Below are 22,384 nucleotides of genomic sequence, written 5' to 3'. Positions count from 1 at the left end.
AAAATGTATGTTTATCCAAGACGGCAGTGGCGGGGATGTTTTCCCAGCTAATAAGTCATTTTAAATTAAAACTGCTAAAAAGGGAAAGAGCTTATGGTGATTCTTCCCCTTCCCATATACTGGCTGGGTCCTGCACTGCAGAAGGGTTGTTAGCCATCCAGATGAGAGACCCCAGGATCCAGGTGCCCATGCCCAAAGAAGGCGGCGACCAGATGAGCTCACCATGGGTCAGAAGGGTTCATCTGGGGTCTGCAAGGTGGAGGAAGACCTATTTCCCACGGTACACACCACCGCGAGACACCACAGGCTTCTTCCCGTTGCCCCTTGCTGGGGCAGTTCAGGCACCTCCAGCTATGCTCAGCTTGAGGGAGGATGAGACATGTCCTAGAGGTGCCTCTTCCTCTCCAGTGATAACTGAAGTCCCTGGCTCAGAGGCTAGTTTCATCCTATCTGCATTCTTCAGGTGCACCCATGCTCCAATAGCATTGCTACGCTGCTGCCTGGGTTGAAGCACCTCTCCAAGCAAACGCTGGACCTTCTCTTTGCACCATCCCATCCACCTGGAGTCAAACACGAGCAAAACCTAGCACTGGATCAGCCCCTCTGAAAGGGAGGTGCAGTGATGGAAGCTCTTCTCTCTGGCAAAGGTGCTGCCTTGCTGGAAGACTCAACCCCATGACTGCCCTGATGAGGAAAGTGGAGGAACTGGGAAAAGGAGTGGGCTTTTGTGAGACCCAAATTACTGCCCCAGTCTCTGAGCTTCTGCAGCAATCCCCCTCCCTCTTGGTGGGCTCCTTCCCCATCAGTGGTGCTGGCTGAGCTGTCCCAGGGCAGGAGGAGAGGGTCTTGGACCCAGGTCAGAGCCAGTGGGTGCTGTGGTGCCTTATGGTCATCTTCCACACAACAAATCCCAACTGGGTGAGTGTCCCTCAGGACTGACCGTGCAATTGCTGGAAAACATGCAGGACTCTGGGTTTCCACCTTTCCTCCTTCCCACTACAATGCCCAAGGACTTGCCCGCACTCAAAGAGAACAAAACCCACACCTTGGCCAAGTGGATGCTCGCTGCATCCCCCTGCATCCCCAGCACCACTCCTACTCCTGAGAGCGATGCCCTGGCTCACTGGGGACTCCCTGCCTGATGAAGGATGACTCAGGCAGGATTCGACCCTTTCCGGGTGGCAATGCGGAGCTGATACAACACTAGCACGATCCGTACAGCTTTGGCCTTTCTTGTGGAAAAACACTGTAAATGTGGTTTGGCTGGTGGAGAAGCTTTCCTCCTCGGAGCCCTGTGAAGCTAGGGACACGGCAGAGCAGAGCTGGAAAGGCAGGCTGGGGAAGGAGGAATTTGATGCTGAGCTAAGTTTATGGGTCCATTTCAAGGCAGTGTGAAATTTGCCTCCATGATTATATCTAGCTACGAAAGTTCACTATAAAAAAAAACCCACGGCAAGAAATTTATTTCCTAGCCTTTTGCAAGACATTGGAAGGAAGGGGGCTTGAATTATTGTTTGGGGGTTTGTTTTGCAGTGGTGGGGGGGAGAGGGGAGGCTGGTGAATATTTTACGGTCGTGAATAATGCAGCAGGGGAGGGAGAGAAAAAAATAAGCTCATATCACTAGGAAAGTGTTGACAGGGCTGCATTTCTTCTGGGTTGCTTATGTGCTACAGAATACAAAGTAAGGAGCAACCCTACTTTTGGGGGAGGCAGGGAGCCCCCAGCATGTTCACACTCAAGCGAGCCTGTCCCATTGCAGCATGTGCACATGAGACACCATCAGGTCCTTCACCCTGCAGCACCTGGGGACCCCCAGCCATGCGGGAGACCCCCCCTCAGAGGTCAGCCAAGAAAAGCCTCTTCTGCAGAAGCCAGGACAAGCTGTCCTGCTGGGCCAGCCATCAAGGTGTTGAGAAACTGCTTCTCTGAACCTCATCCCATGGGGACATTACTTGTATTCAGAAGAAGCAGACAGGTGAGAGTGCTCTTTATTGCACTTCTACTGGGCTGACTCGCCTCTTTGATCTCCCTGCTGTTGCCAAGTCCGACAACTGCATTGCAGGTCTCGTGGCACATGGTTTTCTGCATCCTCTCCTGATCAGGATGGCAGCTGAGCAAAATTCCAAGTGTACATCATGTGCTGTGCATTCGGGCACAGCCTTGCCAGTATCTGGAGGAAGACTCCAGGCGTCACCACACCATAAGTGTGAAATAGTCATAATATTTACCTTGGGGCACATACTCTTATTCAGTTCCTGGAATCACTCACTGCAATGTTATTTTCTCAGCCTCCCATGCTTTCCTTCTGACAGAGTTTATCAGGCTTTTCCAGGGACATGAGGCCATCCCACTGCCATTTAGGGAACTCCAAGCTTTGGGGTCCCAGTCCTGGCCACTTTGTGAACAACACTGTTGGACCTTCAGTTCTCAGCACAGCCATACTTTGGTCATCCCCTCCCATACATACACTGGAGTCACAGAATCACAGCACGGTTTGGGTTGGAAGGGACCTTAAAGCCCACCCAGTCCCACCCCCTGCCATGGGCAGGGACACCTCCCACCAGCCCAGGTTGCTCCAAGCCCCATCCAGCCTGGCCTGGGACACTGCCAGGGATGGGGCATCCACAGCTGCTCTGGGCAGCCTGTGCCAGCACCTCGCCACCCTCACAGTAAACATCTTCTTTCTAATAGCTAATCTGAATCTACCCTCTTTTAGTTTAAAACCATCACCCCTTGTCCTATTGCTACAGACTCTACTGAAAAAGCAAAATTCACAACAGTAACTCCTGTCTGAATATCACAGAGGCTGCCGGTGCATCCCAGGTCACAACTGCTGTCCCTGCCCCATTAGAGAAGACAGTTGTGTCATATCTGCTTGTTGCAGTCCCATTAAAATACATAATATATGACTGCCTTGTCTAGCTCTGCCTTCCTCCAGAAAAAAAACCCCGTACTTGGAGCCCATTCAAAATCTGCTTTTTGGCCAAATGTGGAAGGAAAAGGAACATTTTGTGTTTTACTTTGCTTTGTGATGTCACCAAGAAAAACAGGGAAGGACACAATAAAGGACGGGAAACGGGAGAGGAAAAAGTCCAAAATTAAAAAGGCAATAGCCTTTTTTTTTTTTTTTTAGTTTTCTGACACCAAAGAGGAATGAACATTTCCATCTAATAAATTATTAACTGTTTTTAACAAAAATCAGTGTTTGATAGTCAAAATGTCAAACTAAAACCAGCTGGAGCACAGAAATTTCTATGTACACCCTGGAGATTCAGCAGCGACCATAACAGAACAAGGGGAAGACACAGGGACCGAGCTGCAGACACCTCACACCTCTGGCTATTTTTTTTTAATAAAAATCCAACAACAGAGAGGCCACACGCTTACCTCCAGGGTCAACTCTTGCCCTGTCTGACAAATACACCAAGCCCAGGCTGCCCACGAGCTCTCAGCTGATTTAGAGCATCATGCTACAGGGCCTCACTGCATGGCATGAGTCTCCCCCAGGGAAAATCCATTGCAGCGGGGATGTCCCCGCATGCCCCACCACTGCACCCACTCCTCATTCCCAGCTGGTGTGGATATGCTGAGCGTGGAGGAATGCACTGGCTGATCCGCCCCAGGTGAGGGGCTGGCCCATGGCAGGTCGGAACTGTCAGTACCAGGAAGATGTCAGGATAGTATAATGAATTTGCAGACAAAGCAACCAGAATCGATGAAAACAGATGGAGCTGGGAAAGCCTCAGTGCCAGGGAAGGAGGAATTTATTCTCAACTCCACTCAGCAATAGAGCAAAACAAGCTGTGAGTTACAGCCCCTTCTTCCCTGCTCTTCCCTCAGATTGCCTTTGCACTTTTCTCTCTAAGTGGGTTTAAGACCCCAAACATCCCTCTTTCTCATATCACTCCTGAAGACCTATCTCTAGAATGAGTTCTGGGATGCCACCAGATCATCAGTTACACAAAAAAACCTTCCAAATGTCAGTTTTGTTGTTATATTCAATGCTGGAGCCAGCAAACTTGGAGACTTCAGCTGCGCCTTGCAGAAGCAGGGTCTCAATTATTCAAGGAGATATGTGCAAGCATCACCAAGGAGAGATGTGCAAGCATCACAGCCACAGGGTTATTCCTTGGATTCTCCTATAGGATCACCTACTTCTAGCCCTGCGAGCAGCATGCACCCACCACTGCCAGGTGCCAGATGTCCGAAGACCTCCAGCTGGAAGTCAGTGTGGTTTTGTACCCAGGCAGGTTGCAATTAATCTGCTTAAAACTTGGATGGGCCCCTTCAGTTGAGAGCACAAAGTGGAAGGAATGAAATGAATGTAAGAGCTCCTTGAGAACGAGCCTCACCACAACCACTCTGACCTTTCTACTGCATAAACCAGAAAGCTGCTTGCAGTTTCTTCTACAGTAGTGGGATGGGTCCTCTTAATGGCTCTCTTGGTCTTTGGAAAACGGAACATTTTGTGTTCTGGCATGAATACTTTGTCTTCTTGTTGACACCTAACACTGAAGTCTAGTAGCAGCACAAGTATGAAGACAAGAGCTATGTTCCTTGGTCTGGTTTCTGCCAGTGACATGGCACGACACAGATTTGACATTGCCAGCAATGCTCCCATACTCATGTTCATTTTCTGGAATTTCTTTTGTGGAATGCTTTTCAGATGATATATGAACAACCCAGCCAAGTCTTGGAAGCTCCAGCTTGGTGGTTTATTTCCAGGTCCACTCAAGCACCAATAGTTTTTAACTTGCATATTGAGATGCTCTTGAAATTCTACCCTGAATGTTCATTTATGTGGATGACTTTTGCTCCGGCATTCCGTGTGAAGCTTTTTCTGCCCTAGAGGATATCTAGAATTCAGATTTGGCAGCTATATTCAGCTACCGCTGTAACTGGCACTTAAAGCTGAACATTTCAAAATCAATTTCACGCATTTTCCACCTCCACAGCGCCTGCGAGATGGGGGAGCGGAGTGCCTCCCTGACTGGGTGCCCAGTGAAAGGTGATCCACAGCCAGCCTACCTCAGCATTGCTCTCCATAGACTCTGGTTGTACCACGACCATCTGATAACACTGTCTCCAAGAGTCAAGATCTGCCAGGCTTTGACCTGGGGATCTGAAGTTTAAACCCCACAGACATCTGCTCCCCTCTGTTGGTTGGCAGCAGAGCACTGCACTCATCTGGGACCTGGACCTGCCTCTTCCTCGCCTACTTAATTCAATATGCAATTTCATGCAAATGTGTCAGCGGCACTGAATCTACCTTTCAACCCTAGCTCCCCTTGTGAAATAACAGCACTCCCACATGCACTGTGTGTTGACCCCTTCACCAAAATGACAGCATGATTTGCAATGTAAGAAACCGTCTCCTCGCAGGACTCAGCGAGCTGCAAGTGTGCTGCGGCCATGCAAGCAACGTGGCCTGACTTGTCCATGGTTGCTAGAGAAAAGAAGGAAATTCTGAATAAATGCTGAGAGAGGACATTAAAGAAACAAGCATTTACATATTTTCAGAAGAGCTGTCCCAGAGATTAACTTCTTCTTCCATGGGGATTTTTTGGAAACTCAGAAAAGGAAAAGGTAAATTCCTTTCTCAGAAGGAGAAGCAAAATCTTTATAACATTACTGCAGCAGGTGAAGATACAAATGGGAAAAACATTCTGAAATGGTTAAAACGCTTAGAAAAGGAGGAATAAGAGCCTACAATTCCAATCTGTAAATTGAATTGTTGCTCACAGGATTTACAGGCTCCTGCTTTCCCTTGAGGTGCCCCATGGGAAGACCGAAGCCTTGAAACCCCAAGCAATCCCAGCACTTTGAAGCTCTGGAGATGGAGTTCCCAAAACTTTCCATGCTGTGGCAAGGATTAAACACTCCTGGCTACCACTGGCCATCCTAAGGCTTTGGAGTTCAGCTCCACCACGTGGCACCTGGGTTTTCCCTGGGTTTGCAGGCTCCCAGCTCACCCCAGATGCACACACCAGGACTAAACAACACGGAGACCCTCCTGCCCAGGGGCATCCTTGCTCTTTTGGGAGAATATTTGCAATCCGGGTTGGGGTGACCCATTCCTGCAGTCCATCCTGCAACGCTAATGGGAGCTCTGGTCTTCCAGGAGGTGAGCGGACCAAACAAAGGAGAGCAAATTGAAAGCTGCTTTCCTCCCAGCACTGCTCTCTCCGCGGGCCAACACCAGCAAGGCTGGGCGCAGGTGGCTTTTAGCAGCTCAGAATTTGCCATCTGACCGTTTTGATTTAAATTCCACTTTCCATCGCCTGCATTTAAAGTTCGGTGCATGGGCTTTTACAGCAGCAGTAATGAACCTGGAGTTCAAACAGCACATGGCGAGATCAAAAATTGCCAGAGCGGAATGTGTCCCACAAACACAAAGCATGGCTTTTCATTCATTATTTTTTCCTTTACAGAGAGGTTTTACAAGCTGTTTATTTTCTGATACAGTGTTGGCAGACATGTGGTCGGAGGAGAATCAATATCAGCACAGTGGGATGTATTTTCTTAAACGGTTTATAGGGGGGTCTTTGCTTTTTCAAAGGGGGATAATTGAATGTAGTACACACTGTACTTTTGATTTGTTTAACATGAAGCGTGAAATGGGTACAGCTATGATTCTGTCAATCAGTTTAACTATCCAGCAATTCATTTTGAAGCTAGGCCTCCTCGCAGGGATCGTCTGGCTCAAGGGATGGGGAATTCACTCAGCATCTTCCCCACCACCACACCAGTTCCAGCCCAGGCCACACTGGGACCTTGCTGGCCCCACAGAGCAAGCTGGGATGGGTGTCCCAGGTGAGCTTTGTGGATGCAGATGGTCCCACCACAATTAGGTGTCTTTGGGCACCCCCAATATCAATGAACAAGTCAAGTTCACGGTGGCAAGGCAGGGAGCAGGGATGAAGGCTTGGTGTTGGGCAGCTGAAGGGGTTTGAGCTTTCAGGGAGATGTCACGGAACAGGACCAAGTCTCAAAAGCAAAGATCATCCCTGCTGTCCGCACAGACCCAACAATACTCCTTTTAGTCTCCAGGTGATAAGCAGGAAATTCAAGCCAATAGATCTCCCTCCCCTAAGGCATTCCTGGAGAGCCAGTCCAATTTGCACCAGTGTTATTCCACGTATTCACCCCAACTCCTTCCCTATTTCCTTCCCTCTGTGCAGCTCCCAGCCCATCTGATCATCGTGCTGCACTAACTTAAGGAGCACCAGAAGCAATAGCCAGCTACAGATGTGGGAATGAGGGGGCTAAAACCACATCCACTTTTACCTCCCCAAGTGAGTACACAGCTCTCTTATTAAACCAAGGGCATGTTCACCCTGAATCCCAAACCAAAGCTTTTCTTCCCATCTCTCCACCAGTGACACATCCCAACCCATGTTCTACATGTTCCTCCTGCTTAACCCTTCAGGCGCTTGGAGGCAGCTTCTTCCTTTATTTAGCCCTTCTGTGAAGTTAGCGTACAGCACGATGCCCATTACGCCACACTGGAGACCAGAGGTGTGCACCTAACCATCCCCATGGAAATGCATCTCCATCTTTGGAGTAACCCTGCTGTTGAGTAGGCACCTCAGAAGTCCCATGACACCTGGATAGTACTTAGACACCACCACACCAATATTCAGCTGCTTCCAGCCCAGAGAAGTCTTTCCTGGGGAGTCAGGATCTCCAGACTCTTTACACAAAGCCACCTCTAATTCTGACCCCACAGAGGTATTCAAAACGTAGATTATTTTTTTTTAAACCGATTTCCCCACCTGCCCCCAACTTTGCATTTCAAATGCCACAGTGGTGAGGCTGAGCCTTGAATAGCTCCATGTGTGCAGTGTTGCAGGTCTTAGATCGTGCAGCACATCTCACCGCAGAGCTACTACGAAGAGGTAGAGACATCTGTCCAGGGATACTCACCTTTTTTGAGATGTAACACATTTGCTCAGCAGGGAGATAGTCAAAGGGGAAGACGAATCTCCAGTTGAAGTTGCCCTCTCCTCCCATAGACCTGTAGTGCACATCTGTCTTCTGCTTATTCTCCTCGTGGCCAACCAGCCAGCTGCAAAACGCAAACACATTGCATGAAAAACTAGAAACACACCAAGGTTTTGAAGCTCCCTCAGCATCACAGAGGCCATGAGCAGGCAATAAAATGTCTCTCATCCCTGTGGCTGCTGTCTGTAGGGGCAACCTGGAGCCCGTAGGGGACTTGAGAGGGAATGCAACAGTGCCTGCAGTGTTGGGAGATGAACCAATGCTGGTGGTAGCAGCCTGAGAAGCCCTTCTCCTCCCTCACCTGAGTTTTATGGGTGTTTTAAAGACTCAGTGCTGCCTTCAGCTCTGGCTCGGCGTTGTCACTTACCCATCCACCAGCACACATCACCTTCTAACCTGCCTTGGTGAGAGCTCCTTTCCCCCTTGCAGCCACCCCAACAAACTGACCCTGTAGTCAGCCCCTAAAGCCCATCCTGCTGATGAGGCAGCCATGCTAAAGGGCCACAGGGCCATTTTTTCCCCTCTATTCTCTGTCAATTTCTCAAAGATTATTACTTGAAAGTCCTAAATGGCCAAGAGGTTCTTCCCCAGAGTGCCAGACCCTGCTGTGGCCAGGGTGGTCCCCAGCCACTCCCGTTAGAGACAGCTCCATGCAGCACCATTCCCCTCTGGGTCTGAGCAAGCTGGCTGTGGTCACTCTGCAACCAGGCCAGGGGCAAACCGAAAACTTTCCATAAGAACTACTTTTTTCCAGCTGTGAGTTTTGCAACTATCAGGTTTTCATTCTGCCCTCTTTCCCTGTCCAAGATTCTTCAGTCTTCAGCAATCAACGAAACAAAACAAAGCAACAAAATACATCCATTTGTGTATTTAGAGCCCTGCTGGGGGAAAGCCAGAAGATTCAGAGAGAATCTCTAATGAAAACGATTACCTCGTTCGATTGTTTTCCACTTAAATTAAAATAAGAGGTTTTTTGCCCAGCTATACAAATGATTCCCTCTTCTCAAGTGCTCGAGAGGAGTGCATGACCCACCCCAAATGTGTTGTGGGAGACAGGGAAGGGAACTCTACTCAAGTTCATCCTACAGTACACATCACACACACGTGCTACACAGAAATGAGGGCTTGGTGGCAGTGGGAATTGTGTGATGAGGTTACACTAATGCTTAAATTGTGGCTGGATTATTTGATTTGATGCGATAGGATGCAAATGGCAAGCCTGTGTGTTTATCCACATCTTTCAGAGCTTGGCAGGGACCCTCAGAGGATGCAGTGTGAGCGCCCTCTCCTTGCAGGCAAACAAAAGGACAAATAAATGGTTTGATTTGGATGCACAGGTGGGTTTTTTTCCTTGCAGAATTTGCTGCACCCTCCCCACTGCAGGAAAGAGATGCCAGAAATCAAAAGCATTCAAGTCATGGTGCCCCAGAATTAAAAACATAATGTAGGAGTGGCCGTGGTGACCATCCAAAGGCCCATCTTGCCCAGTATCCCACCCCTGACCAGGGCCAACAGCAGATGTCCAGGTAAGAGTACAGGACTGGGGCAAGCACACCCTGATACCCTCCCAACACACCTCTCCAGCCTCCAGTAACTTGCAGGTCACAGATTTCCTGAACTTTGGATAATGGTTTTGTACTTAACAGGACTGGATGGATTTTTAGCCCATTAGTTCATCCAGTATTTTTTAAATCCACGTGGCTTAAGCTATTTGCAATATCCACATCCAGCGTTAGGTTCTTAGATTTAAGAGGCAACTTTGTTCTTATAACTCGCACACCTCCCTCTCTGTTAAGCATGGGTGCAAGATTTTGGAGGACCCAGGCCATCCTTTGATTTAGGAACCCAAAAGGGGATGCAGATGAGTTTTAAAGATGCCACATAATATCACATAAATCTTAGCAGGGATGGTTGGTTGGAAGACGACTCTGAAAACTTCTAGTCCAATTGGCTCAAAGTGGTACCGGTTTTACCATGAAATACCTTGAAAAACTTGCAAGATGATGAGTGAAAACCTCCCACTTCCCATGTGACCTGGTTCAGTATTGGTCCGTCCTCTTGGTGAAGGAAAACTTTTTGTTGGAAATTTCACTATGAAAACAATACAAAAATATCCTCCACCTATGACACTGACAGAGAGAGCTGTTAAGCCCAAAAAACATCTTCAGTTCTTAATGAATATGATTTCGCTACACTACCACTCTTTTGTCTGCCTGCAGCCCGAGCCTTTAGGAAGGGCAGGTTTCTCTGCACTCAGCCTTGCACCACCTAAACGTGGCTAAGACCTCTTCATGCTATTGTAAGACTACCAATAAATCACTGATTAAATTAAATAAACAGCAACTGAGTTGTGCCTCAGGCAAATTTACATATTATGTAGAAGATAATGTCCTAGAGACTGAGATTCCAGTCCTGGTCTTGCCTAATAGGTAAAACAGAGAATAAACTGGCAATTAGTCTCCTCAAAGAAGTGCTGTGAGATCTTCCAAAGGAAAGCCAAAGGTAAAAGCTCCTTATGCACCGAGTTCACCCTGAAATATGCTCCAGCCCCTGCTCTGGAGGCAGCGGCAGATGGAAGGAAGTGTCCCCACCAAAGCCATGGTGGTGAAGGTCACTTTGCCCACTGGATCCCTGGTCTGTAGGGCAGATGCTTAAGCACAAGAAGGACCATTGCCTTCCCCCTCCACTAGGATTTTTCAGGCCATACGCAGGGATGCTAATGATGCAGCCATTTGGGGGCAGGGCCAGTGGGGAAAGATGAGGTAGTTGAGCAAGATTTTGAATTCATTTACAGCATGGCAAGATTTGCTTGGTCATTGGGGGTGCTAAAAGCCAGGAGAGGGAGATCAGGAAGCAGTGGATGTTCCTGCTTTCCCAGTAACACCCTGCAAGCACTACTACTTCAGAGCCCTGAAGTGCACAGAGCAGCTCAGCTGAAGCTGATAACAATGCACTTGATGTGAATACCAGGTAAGCAGCGCACATTCTGGATTTACAGGAGGAAAATTGGGATTGCAAAAAAGGGATTTACAGTCTGTTTCAAAATCCTACCTCTTCCTGTCCGTAAATCCAAAGAACGCACAAAATAACTAAGTCCCTTGGCTGGGGTTGCACCATTTTACACAAGACAAAACATAAATGGAGTCAGGCAGAGAAGGGAATGTGCCAGAGTTACTGCTGGTTGCCACATTTTTGTGTGTTTCAAGGAAAAAAGGGAATTCCAAAAAAAGCAGCTATGCAAACAAGCCAACCTATGTATATGGAACAAGCCCATGGCTGTCCCAGGAGAGGAGCTGGGAAGGAGCCGACAGTGGAAATGCAGGCTACGTGCCCCTCTCTCCAATGGCTACGCTGTTTCCCCGCATCCTACCTCTCTACATGTAAATACTGTCATGTAAGCATCCAAGGGATGCAAAGGAAAACTTGACATCATGAAGCAGTTCTGAGCCTGGCAGAGACGTGTCTGCCAAGAAGCTGGATCCATGGATGGAGAGGTGTGAACAGCCCCCTCATCCCAGCAGGGTTTATGTCTACCACAGCAGTGTTGATGCAAGGGCCGTGTTAACTCCTTCACTGCTGCTCTTGCACCTTCAGGCTACGGTACCCGGAGGACACAGAAGCTGGGTGGCTTACCCTTTGACGTAGATGTCACTCATCTTCTCCCCAGTGATGCTGAGGTCGTCAAGGATGACGTCCTTGGTGTTCCAAATGATGCAGCGCAAGTAGAACCTGGACAGCCCCGAGAACAAAAACAACATGAGAGGGCAAAAATCTTGTTGCAGAGCCTGCCTAGGCAGCCTGGTCGTGCCACTCACATATTCAGCTGAAGGAGCTAAGACGCGAGTCATCATTCTCTGAAGATGAGCCCACACAGACATTTCCCAGCTGGGCAGGCAAATGTCTCCCCATCGGACATCTCCAAGCCCCCTCCTCTCCCCTCACAAACAGAAGGTGCTGGAACCAGCACCACATCGAGTAAGAACTTAAAAAAAAGTTACCTCTTGGCTTTGCGTGGCGTGATGTTGAAAGGGGGTCCAGGCTGACCCAGAGATTTCGGAAACAGGTCCACCCACATCTGTAGCTTTCCCTGGAGGAAAAGAAAGACACATGAAGCCTGGTGAGCCTCCTAACCGGGTCACCTTCACCTCCTCAGTAAGACCTAGCAGTGGAGAGAGAAAATATCAAGTGCTCCAGCATTCCTCAGTTGAAAACTAAGATTTTCTTATTGGAAAATTGTCATTAAGTATTATATTTAAATTATCTTAGTGATAGCTAGGTATGCTAATGGCTTGCGACATATAAGCTGGATAAACTGAAGATGCACTCTGTCTTTACTCTCCACAGCTGACTATCTTTACATAGGGACAGACTAAAGACTAGGTCCATAGGAGATGTTGGAGAAGCAAGTAGCTCACTCATTTTCCATGGTGTCACCAGTTGCCACCAGCTGGACAGCTGGTTGATGGGTTTCTGACCATGGGAGTGGAGGATGGGATGAGGAAAGGAGAATCTAATTCCACTTTCACAAAATCCTGCCAGGGAGAAAGCAGCAGAAATGCAGCTGAAATCTCAGAGGGGTTGTTTTTAGGTGGTCTTTTACTGTAAAACACCAATGGGTGCCAATAAAATATTTTAGTGTGCAGTCTCAAGGGTTGAAGGAGAAAAAAAAGAAAAAAAAAAAAGCACCATCCTTTGACAATCAGCCCATCACAGAGGGGTTTGTGGTTTGCTCACTTTTTGGCAAGAAAATCTTCCATTTCAGCAGAAAACTTTAAAAGCCCAACCTGGCTTTTAGCTCACTACAAACAGCCTGACAGAGCCAGCCTGCTTGGTGGCTCTGCAGCAGGTCAGAGCCATGCTTTTCGGAATGTAGCATGTACTGAGGCACACAGGTTAATCCCCTAGACCCAGCATCACCTCCGGGGATTCTCTTGGTCAGAAGCAGCGATGCAGGGCAGGTCCTAGTTGCTCTGCCTGTATGCAACCCCATGTCACGCAGGAAGCACCCTTCCTAGTCCCCATGGCTGGTTCAACAAGACCATGACACCTGTACCTCTAAGAACAGCACAGACCCACTTGTCAACTGATAGCAGCCACCTCCTCCCTCTAATTGTTGTTTCCATCGGGTGAATTAACATGGAAAGATGCTCAGAGTAGCTGCCAGTGCATTTACTTCTGCCGACAGCCCTCCTGTCCCATCCCCGGACAGGAGGTCGGCTTAAAAATGAGCCACAGCAGGGAAACAGCTGCGGTGGCACGGGCCAGCGGCTGCGCACGCTCACACCAGCTGCAGAGCCAGTCTCCTGAAACTGCCTTTGCAACGCAACTGGAATGTGTATGACAGATGATAATTAATCATTCTGTCCTGCAGGAAGCAGCATTTCTTGATCCAAAAGCATAAAGTACACATATTTTGTTAATTGAAGGAAAGGGGTTAGGCTAAGCAGGGATACCTGGCTTTTGATTGGTTTTGGATGGAAGCCTGTTTAGTTTTCATTTGGCTTAAAAATATCCAGTCTGCAGCAGCACTAACGCTTTACGCCTCTGAGGGCAGGTTCATGCTGCAGAAATCACGTCGCTGTGTTGCCAAAGGAGCCTGCAGTGTCATTACCGTTACAGAAGAATTAAGACTTTCCGATCAGAAATGGCTTTCCCACAAATAAAATTTAAAAAATTAAAAAAAAAAAAAGCTGTGAGCAAATGCTGATGCAAATGAACACAGGAGGCTGGAATCAACCTCCCCAAGCACCCTGAGCAAGTCAGTGACGGAGCTGAGCTCCAGTCTGTGTTTGACAGCTGACTCCCCTCCCTGGGAAAAGCCCATCTCCTGGGGCAGGTATCCCCAGCACAGCTCTGCAGTGAGACAGCCACCTGGTTAGCATCGGATCAAAAGGAGATGATGTTCTTGGTCTTGTCCTAGACATGTCACACCACCCACCTGCTCGATTTCGGGCTGGAGAGGGCTGTAAAGAGGTCTCGTCTCCACATGCTCCGGCACCAGACCCTGCCTCCGCAGGGCATACAGGGCAAGACGCTCCTCTGCCGGCCCCAGGTGTGGATTGAGGGGTTTGCCATCTTCTGCCACAGAGCAAAGAGCAGTGTTACACCGTGCCATGGCCGGATTCTGACCGCTCCACAGGAGCAAGCACGAGCCCACCAGTCTCACCGCAGCCAGGAGTGAGCAGAGGAGCACAGCCTCCATTTGCAAATCCACTGTCATCACAAACCCTCCTGGGCACAGGGCAACCCACTCCCAGTGGGATGTGCAGGCAAATCACCATGCAACAGGACAGGGACCTGCGGGGACCCTTGTGCAAATCCCCCCCCATCAATCACAGCAGGTGAAACATTGCAAGGACCAAGTTGAAGGACATGGGAAGGAGAGTCCAGTTTTTGAACATGCCCAAGGGTTCAAGCTTCCTAAAACCACAGCAGTTGGGGCTGCAGGCTGCCCTCCAGCCCATGATGCTGCCATGTTGCCATTCCCAACCCCAGCAGAGGTTTATCTAATGTGTGAGCAAAGCTCTTCAGGGCAGTAAGATGAAAGGATCTGCTCTGGTGCTGTTTGCAAGCACTGGTGATGGATATTCAGTCCCATCATTTAGAACTACCCAGGACCTTCAGCTGGGCAGAAGGGAGCGCAGTGGGAGTGAGCTCCCTATGGGGTCCCGTTTCTTCCCTGTTTCGTTCGGGGTGAAAAACAGAAATGAGAGGATAAGGATGGCCATGCAGGCACCACCAGCACAGTCCCATGGCTGGTCCTAGTCCCTGTTCTGCCCACAGGGGTATGTGTGGTCTTTCATCAAAACGGGCCAGGACACAACAGCCACACCAAACACCAAGCCATCCATGAGCAGATCTGAAACCACCTCCACCTCCTCACTCGCTCCACACCAGACCCTCCACAAACGAACCAGATAAGACATATCAATAATGCACATTTTTTGCTTTCTCTGCCCCAGCATTCAGGATCCCTGTTACATCCATCCAGGTACAAAGGATGGCCAACTTGGCCTCGGCTGAGCCTGCTCCTGCCTCCCCATCCCACATGCCATGCTGGAGCTGGTGGAGGACATCACCCCCAAGACAGTTGCCTTTCAGCCGTAGCGTTTCAAGGCCATGCACCTTTGAGGACCTTTGAAATTAAATGCGCTCCATAAATATTATTACAGCTCTGCAACTTTCAGGTGATATATCCCAGCTCCTTTCTTGGCAATATCTTGAAGTGGTTAACTTCAGACGTATGGGCTATTTCCCAAGCAGTGGAAACCTGGCATGTGTGCGTGTGTGTGTGTGTGTGTGTGTGTGTGTGTGTTTATGCACAGGAAAAAGAAAAAGCCCCTCTCAGAAAACAACAAATGTGGGGGTTATGGAATAATGGTCCGGGTGCAGTGCTTGTAAAACCCATGCTCTCGTGTTTAATAGCTTCACTTTATACCGCCAGGTTCAGATCTGACATTGCTCTGCGAACACAGCTGGTTTCCAGATCTCCTTGAGGTCAAGCATCAGACTTTGTTCTGTTTTTTGAACTGATTGCCATTAAAGCAGAGGAAGGTGAAAGGCAGGGGCTGGGAGAGGGGGGAAGACCCCGCTTGGTTTAACACCTTTCCAGCCCTTGCTGAAAACCTTTCGTATAACGAGAGGCTGCAAAGGAGCCCTTGCTTCCCCACTCCTACTCCTCCTCACAGGGAAAACCATGAATTTGTGCCTCAGTTCCCAAGAGCAGGGAGAGGGATCAGTCCTAGGTTGTGCCTTGTCTCATGCCTCTGCAGGCCAAGTCCTCCTTGGTAGCTCTGCAATACTGTAGTGGCCTTAATAAAGTCAGACTGCAGCCCTTGGGCCATGTACGGAGGGGCTTCACCTCCTCCCTAGGCCAAAACACCCCTTCCACGGTTTGAAGCAGAGTCATCTCTAAAAGGCGAACTCCTGCCCCCAAGGATGCTGGTCAGATGGGCATGAGTTGATGCCCAGGATATTGCAGGTGTCAGTGTTGGTGGGTTTTGTGCAAACAAGAAGATGCCTCCCCAACACTTGGTGATATTTTCTCCTTGCTGGCAGAGGCTGATTTTGCACTCCCACCTAGAACACACCTTGCCCCTCAAGGCATGAGTTATGGTGTGATACGCTGGGCACGGTGTGTATGATATTGTCACGGTGTGTATGATATTGTCTCCCTCTAGTGACACCAACCCCAAAAAGCAGAGATGCAAACAGCACAACTGCTCCTCCAAGCACAAGCAGCAGCTGGGAGATCAGGCTGGAGCCTCTCTGGCTGCAATGGACTTTGCAGCTCCCAGACTGCATGTATTTGGTTTGCCAAAGTTAACCTGGCTGGATTGCCTGTCTAGGTTTGAACCCAGGGTTTGGTGCAGGTCCAAATGCAACCTGCAGCCTTTGGGGCAGAGCTAAGCTTGGGAAAGGTGCAGAGCCAACCTGGACAGCAAGGTGAGGAGAACATGCCCATTACCTGGTCATGGTCTCCATGATAACCCCCACCATGATACATTCACAACCTCCAGCTCCATCCCTTGCTCTGGAGAAAGAAAAGTTTTATCCCAAAGCAGCCCTGTTACCTTACCCAGTTCAGAGAGGATGTACTCTTGCTCCCTGAAGATGACCCGGTCAGACTTGTAGGTGGGAGCCTTGTAGTTGTGCTGCAGGGAGAAGAGGTGAAGCAGCTGGGAAGGACGGAGTTGGTCTCGCCACTGGTTGGGTCCAGAGCTGAAACCAAACAGGAGGAAAAACAGCAGCTCAACATGTGATGAAGCATCTTTCAGCCTCAACAAAGGGCAGCAGCAGCCTTACACCAAAGAGGGCTGGTTGGAGGAAGGTACAGCTCACTCTGCGTTCACTGGTGAACGGGGCTGTGAGTCCCACAGCCCACCCAGCCCCAGTCTTCAGGGCTGGGGTGCCCTGATAGCCCCCCTAGACCCACCATGTCACCTCTTAGCTGGCCGTGCCCATGGCAAGTGTCCTCACCATGGTGTGCCCAGGAGGCATCAGGGACGTAACAGGATCTCCCCAAGGACACTTATGTTATTTGAGGCATTTCATGGTCCTGGAGGAGAGCCAAGACTCAGGGAAGTTCCTCAACTGTGGGGCTTTTCTGGTGTGAATCTGTCTCAAGACACACCTATGCGGTGAAGTACAGCATCACCCAGGTGCCCCTGGGACAGCCCGGGGACAGCAGACCCCTGGGCTGAGACATCGCCCTGGTCCCCATGCCCAGCTTGGCACCGCACAGCCCCAGCAGCTACAGAGACCCACCACCCAAGCCCACAGCAGTACCTACATGCAGTAGGTTTGGGGGAGGCCACAGCGCGCCCCATATTTTGACAGGAACCGGTTCTCCAGGTCTATGATGGTCTCCCCAATCTTCTCATCCTTTGACAAGAGGTCGTAGTCGTAGAGTGTGATCTTCAAGTCCTTCTCCAGGGGCAGAGTGCAGCTCAGCTCGAACATCCTGCACAACGGGAGCCGTGATATGCCCATGAGATGGAGGTTTGTGCTGTTGAGAGCCCCACAGGACACGGACCCACACCACATCCCAACCCACCAGTGCCAGGAAGGACAGTACACCCACCACGCATCTTTGTCACATTGGTCCAGTACTGTCAGTACTGTGTTGTACTGGCTTAGCTTGCAGGTACGCAACTAAGCAAGCGTGCTTTGGGGTTATTTTTGCCTGGTTGAATTATCCTTGAGCAAACTTTGCCCCTGCTTAGTTTCTCCATCTGCTAATTGGATGGTGGTCACTGCAATATCCAAGGAAAAAGAGCAGCAGGCGAGAGTCAGGAATCATCATTGCCATGGATTTTGAAAGGGGCAGAAATGACAGCTTTCGAAAACCATCTGCTTTTTGAGTGCAAAGAGCAAATGTCCACAACAGGAGTCAAGCCTGCCCGGGCCAAGCTTGTCATCAGAGACTGACCCTCAAAGCCTCCTTGTCCTCTCCCCCTGGTCCTAAGCACCTTTCTTTTGTGCTGTCTCCTCTGCCACCATTACACCACAGTCCACATCCTGACATAAAATACAGCAAGAGCAAACCTTCTTCTCCCTCCTCATATAAAGGACAGCAAGAGACAAAGCACCAAGACTCTGCCAGAACAACACCCCATTCCAGGCTGGTGCTCGTGGATGGCAGCGACATGGAAGGTGGCACAGTTGGGTGCACAGGATGGTGAAGGTCTGACCCAGCACTCCCAGGAACACCTCCACCTGCCGCTGAAAGGCAGGCAATGCCGGGGAGAAACACGATGCCCATTCCCACCCTGCAGCAGCTTTTAAGGAGGGGAAGTAAGTGATTATGCCACCAATTAAGAGTGCAGGAGGAACTGGGGTCAGCAGAAAGTAATTAGCTCAAGCTGGACGGCAGCCAGCCGCCCAGGGAACAGCTCGTGAAAAGGGAGGTTTAATAGCCGACAGCAGCCAGGGCCTCGGTTTTACATCTTGCTTTAAAGACCGGGTGGGAGGTGCAGCACGCTGTCTAGACGGGCTCTGGCTGGGAGCCAGGCTTGGCAAAGGAGGAGTTGCTCAGCCTAGCCGAGCTCACCCGGGTCTGGCTGTGGGCTCTGTGATGGGGCAGCAGGTCCTGGCCCACGGGAGACCAGGGCTTCCTCATGCTAGATGGGGAGCAACCACTTTGCATTCACCGTAGGAAAGGCAGAGCCACCATCTCCAGTTGGAAGGAGAGGAGTAAAAGGCTTGTCTAATGCACACTGTCCTCCAAGGTCTCACCAGCATCACCCTCGCCATCCCTCTCCCTTTTCCTCTACCCTTGTAGATGGTGTACTTCCCTCTCTTTCTTGCTTTGTTGGGAAGGTATCACAGCATTGCAGCCTGGGCTGCTGAAAGCCACCTAAGAAAACCAACTGGACATCCTGTGGAGTAGGGTGTGACCCCTGTTTGTGCTGAAGCATAGCCCCGTACATCTAATCTCAGCTTTTCTGGGAGACCAAAGTCCTGTCAACACATGGCAACCGAGCACCAGGTTTTCCACTGCCTCCCTCCGTTTTGCCTGGTCCTTATAGTGCTTTCCAGCTCTGACAAATACCCTTTTCTGAAAACAACATTACTATCTTTTGCCTTTCACCACATTTGTGCTCCTACTGCGAGGCAACCAACCAGTCCATATCATGTTTATAGATATTTCTTTTTCAGAGCATCTGATTTTGAGGAATCCCATGCCACAGCCTAATCAAACCAATCTTCACGCATCATGTCTTCTCTTCAGACATTTAACCAAAGTGCCTAAATGAGGGGCAAGCAGTTTCCCCAGACTCTCTCACCCATCAGTGGGATGAGGCAGATGCCTCCACAGGGGAATCTCAAGCCTGAACAACCCACTGATGACAGAGCAGACCCCCCAGCCCATGCTCCACAGCTCAGAAGTCTCAGGGAGAAGGTGAACATGAGCTATGGTGGGTAGGACGGTGGTCAAGCCAAGGCCAAACACACTTCAGCAAGGTTGGACATGAGCCGAGAGCACGCCAAGGGAATCAGAGCACGGTTTGGGTTGGAAGGGACCTTTAAGGGCCATCTAGTCCAACCCTCCTGCCATCAGCAGGGACATCTTCAACTCGATCAGGTTGATCCAAGTGCCATCCAACCTGGTCTTGAATGTAGGTTGGAATGGGAAGCTCTGTCTGGCCCAGCACTATTTCCTCAGTATGACATAAAAAATCACATGGACTCCAAACTGAATCAAAACTTACTTTCCAAAGACAGGCTCCAGCGTACAGGGAAGATAATTTTCTTGGTCATTTATGGATTTCTTCCCCACTGAAATCTTCACATAGGGATCGCACTAAAGATGGGCATAAAAATAAATGCGAGAAAGAGTGATTGCACAGCATCACTGATGGCAAAGGAATAACTCTGCCTCTACTTGTCCCAGCAAGCAGGATGTTCCACCGCCCTTGATTAATGACTATTTGCAAGGATAGAACAGTCTGACCATTAACTACAAACCTGTGACCATCCGCAAAAGCTACCTGTAATCCCTCTTTGCGGATGACTGAAGGACCAGTTAGCAGTGCGGGACAAGAGTCCAAGCCCTTCTGAGGCCACTGGGATGGAAAAGCAATAAAAGAGCATGAAAAAAGCCTACTTATGGCTTCTTCGGTGGACTGGGCTCAGGATGTTCCTGTTCTCATCTGAGTCACCTATTTTGGGGTTCCATTGAGGTCATCGTTTTTTAAGTTTGAGGTCTACTCAAAAATAGCTTTGCAAATGCAGGGGACTAAAATGTCAAAGGGAAAGATTTTGTTTCAAAAAATATGGCTCACAAAAAAAAAAGCATGGAAGCATACTTTAACATAAAGACTCATTGTGCATCTAAAAATTGTATCAGATATTTTTACATTTTTAGCAAGTTTTTAAGCTTCTCTCTCACAAGTAAAACTATTTTGGGAAACCAGCATAAATTTGAAAAGTGGTTAAATTAACTCAAGTCAGCATTTTTACCAGGGGAAGGGAATAAAATAAAAAAAAGCAGAAAAAAAAAGCCAGCTTCACCTAAAAGATGTCACCCGGCTGGAGTCCAGTGTCTAGAGGGACCCACCATTTTAGCTCACATTAAGAAAAATAAAATAAAAAAGGCAAATACATTGGCTAGTTATGTTCAAACCCCCCAGGCCAAGTCTCTCATCACTTTTCCTTGACCTGCAGATTGTTTTAAGAAGCGAAGGATGGAAAAGCAGTGCTCGGGGAAGGTCTGCATGTGAGGATGCAGTGGGTGTCCAGGCCTCTCCTTTCGTGTCCCCTGGGCTGGGATGAGTTTCAGGAGGCATCACAGCATAGGGGGAAAGGCTGTGGGTCAAAGCTGGATTGGTTTCAATTTTCAGTTTAAAAACCAGCATTGTTTCTTCTCCTCCTTTTTGATCCTTAGGAGTCTCTTGTGGGAGATTTCTAAGAAATTGAAAACTTGCATTCCAAGTCCATTTTCAAAAACTGGGCAGATTAAAAAGCAGTTTTGTTATATTCATCTCAAAATAATTCCTTTTTTTTTTTTTTTACTTTTTCCCTACTTTCCAGTGGAACAGAAAGAGTTAAGAAGGATTTTTCCATGAGTTTTTTTGCAAATTGAAACAAATTGAACATTTTTCTTTTTTGAACAAACACAATTTTCTTTTTGCACTAATTTTTTCTTGCACTAGCAAAGCTTTGCAAAAAGCAATCATGTGAAAGACACAATTTTGTTTCCTTTGGCACCAAAATAAAAAACAAATTTAAAAAAAAATCAAATGCATTTAGCTATTTTAACTAGCCTTACTGAAAAATCCCTCAGAATGGAGGAAGTTGGCTCCTGGGATTCCCAGATGTTGCAATGGAGGCAGAAAGAAAGGGTGGATTTTCTCCTTTTTGCTGTCCTGATTGTTTCTAAATTTTAAGCCATATATGCAGATTTTGATCAATTTGGGCTGCTGTGCTGGATAAGCCCACCCCGTGAGCCAGCACGGAGGTCCACCAGAGCTCTCCCCAGCAGGGTACCTTTCCATTGGTGTCCTTGGGTTGGAGGTCGAACGCCCTGATGATGTAGACCCTGACGAGACACTCCTGGGGTCCTCTGGCTGGCAGCTGATGGAACTGCCGAGGCGGCACTGGGACTCGCGGGTCATCCGGGAGAGGGTAAATTTTGAACGAACCCTGTAAAAGACAGAGGTGTTCAGCTGTTCTTGCGCACCCACATGTGCAGGTGGGTCTCAGGTGAGCAGGCTTGCAACAACAGTCTGAATGCTTGTGTGGAATCACAGAACAGTTTGGGTTGGAAGGGACCTTTAAGGGTCATCTAGTCCAATCTCTGCCATAAGCAGGGACATCTTCCCTAGACCAGGTTTGCTTAAGGCTCCGTCCAACGGCCTTGAACGTTTCCAGGGATGGGGCAACTACAACTACTATAATGCCAGGTACCAAGCCCAGATCCTGACCCTCTTTTTTTCTGCCAGACCAGACCATGTCCTGCCAGGCTTTTCATGATCCAGGCAGCTGGGAGCAGGGTGGCAAGCTGCCTGTATCCTTCATCACTTGCTTGAGCATCAATGCAAACTCTGTAAGACAGGGGTCCTCAAACTTTTTAAACAGGGGGCCGGCGCGCGGATGCAGTGGCAGGCAGTCATCTGCGGCTGCTTGGTTCCCCCCCCCCCCAACCCCCGGCAGGGGGGGAGGTGGGGGGGGTTCTGTAAATACCGGGGGGTGGATTGAGGACCCTGGGGGCCGTATCTGGCCCACGGGCCATAGTTTGAGGACCCCTGCTGTAAGACCTCTAACACAGAGCCCCCTCAGCCTGTTCATCCTTCACCTCTTCTACTTCACTGTTGTTTGAGCCTTCAAGCTATTAAAGAGGTGTGAAGGGGTCTTGCTGCCAATGCAAACTGCCCC

At 49.1% G+C, this 22,384-nt stretch overlaps 1 protein-coding gene across 15 annotated transcripts in view; it reads right to left on the bottom strand.

Annotated features, from left to right (window-relative positions):
- The window catches only part of DYSF (dysferlin), a 104,378-nt gene that overhangs the window by 13,501 nt on the left and 68,493 nt on the right, over positions 1 to 22,384 (bottom strand). For 12 of the 15 annotated variants that reach the window (XM_055796232.1, XM_055796237.1, XM_055796238.1 and 9 more), the window contains 8 exons: positions 21,497 to 21,652; positions 19,720 to 19,811; positions 17,298 to 17,468; positions 16,584 to 16,726; positions 13,944 to 14,083; positions 12,004 to 12,092; positions 11,639 to 11,734; positions 7,928 to 8,069 (listed from right to left, as the gene is read on the bottom strand). In XM_055796232.1, the coding sequence (XP_055652207.1) occupies positions 7,928 to 8,069; positions 11,639 to 11,734; positions 12,004 to 12,092; positions 13,944 to 14,083; positions 16,584 to 16,726; positions 17,298 to 17,468; positions 19,720 to 19,811; positions 21,497 to 21,652 (1,029 nt within the window). Of the gene's footprint in view, positions 1 to 7,923; positions 8,070 to 11,638; positions 11,735 to 12,003; positions 12,093 to 13,943; positions 14,084 to 16,583; positions 16,727 to 17,293; positions 17,469 to 19,719; positions 19,812 to 21,496; positions 21,653 to 22,384 lie in introns of those variants that run through there. The other 3 variants (XM_055796231.1, XM_055796235.1, XM_055796236.1) reach the window with 3 other exon arrangements.

This window comes from Falco peregrinus, chromosome 2, assembly GCF_023634155.1.
Source record: "Falco peregrinus isolate bFalPer1 chromosome 2, bFalPer1.pri, whole genome shotgun sequence".
NCBI classification, from domain to species: domain Eukaryota; kingdom Metazoa; phylum Chordata; class Aves; order Falconiformes; family Falconidae; genus Falco; species Falco peregrinus.
Note: the sequence above shows the minus strand (reverse complement) of the source record. Positions and strands in the feature narration are given on the sequence as shown.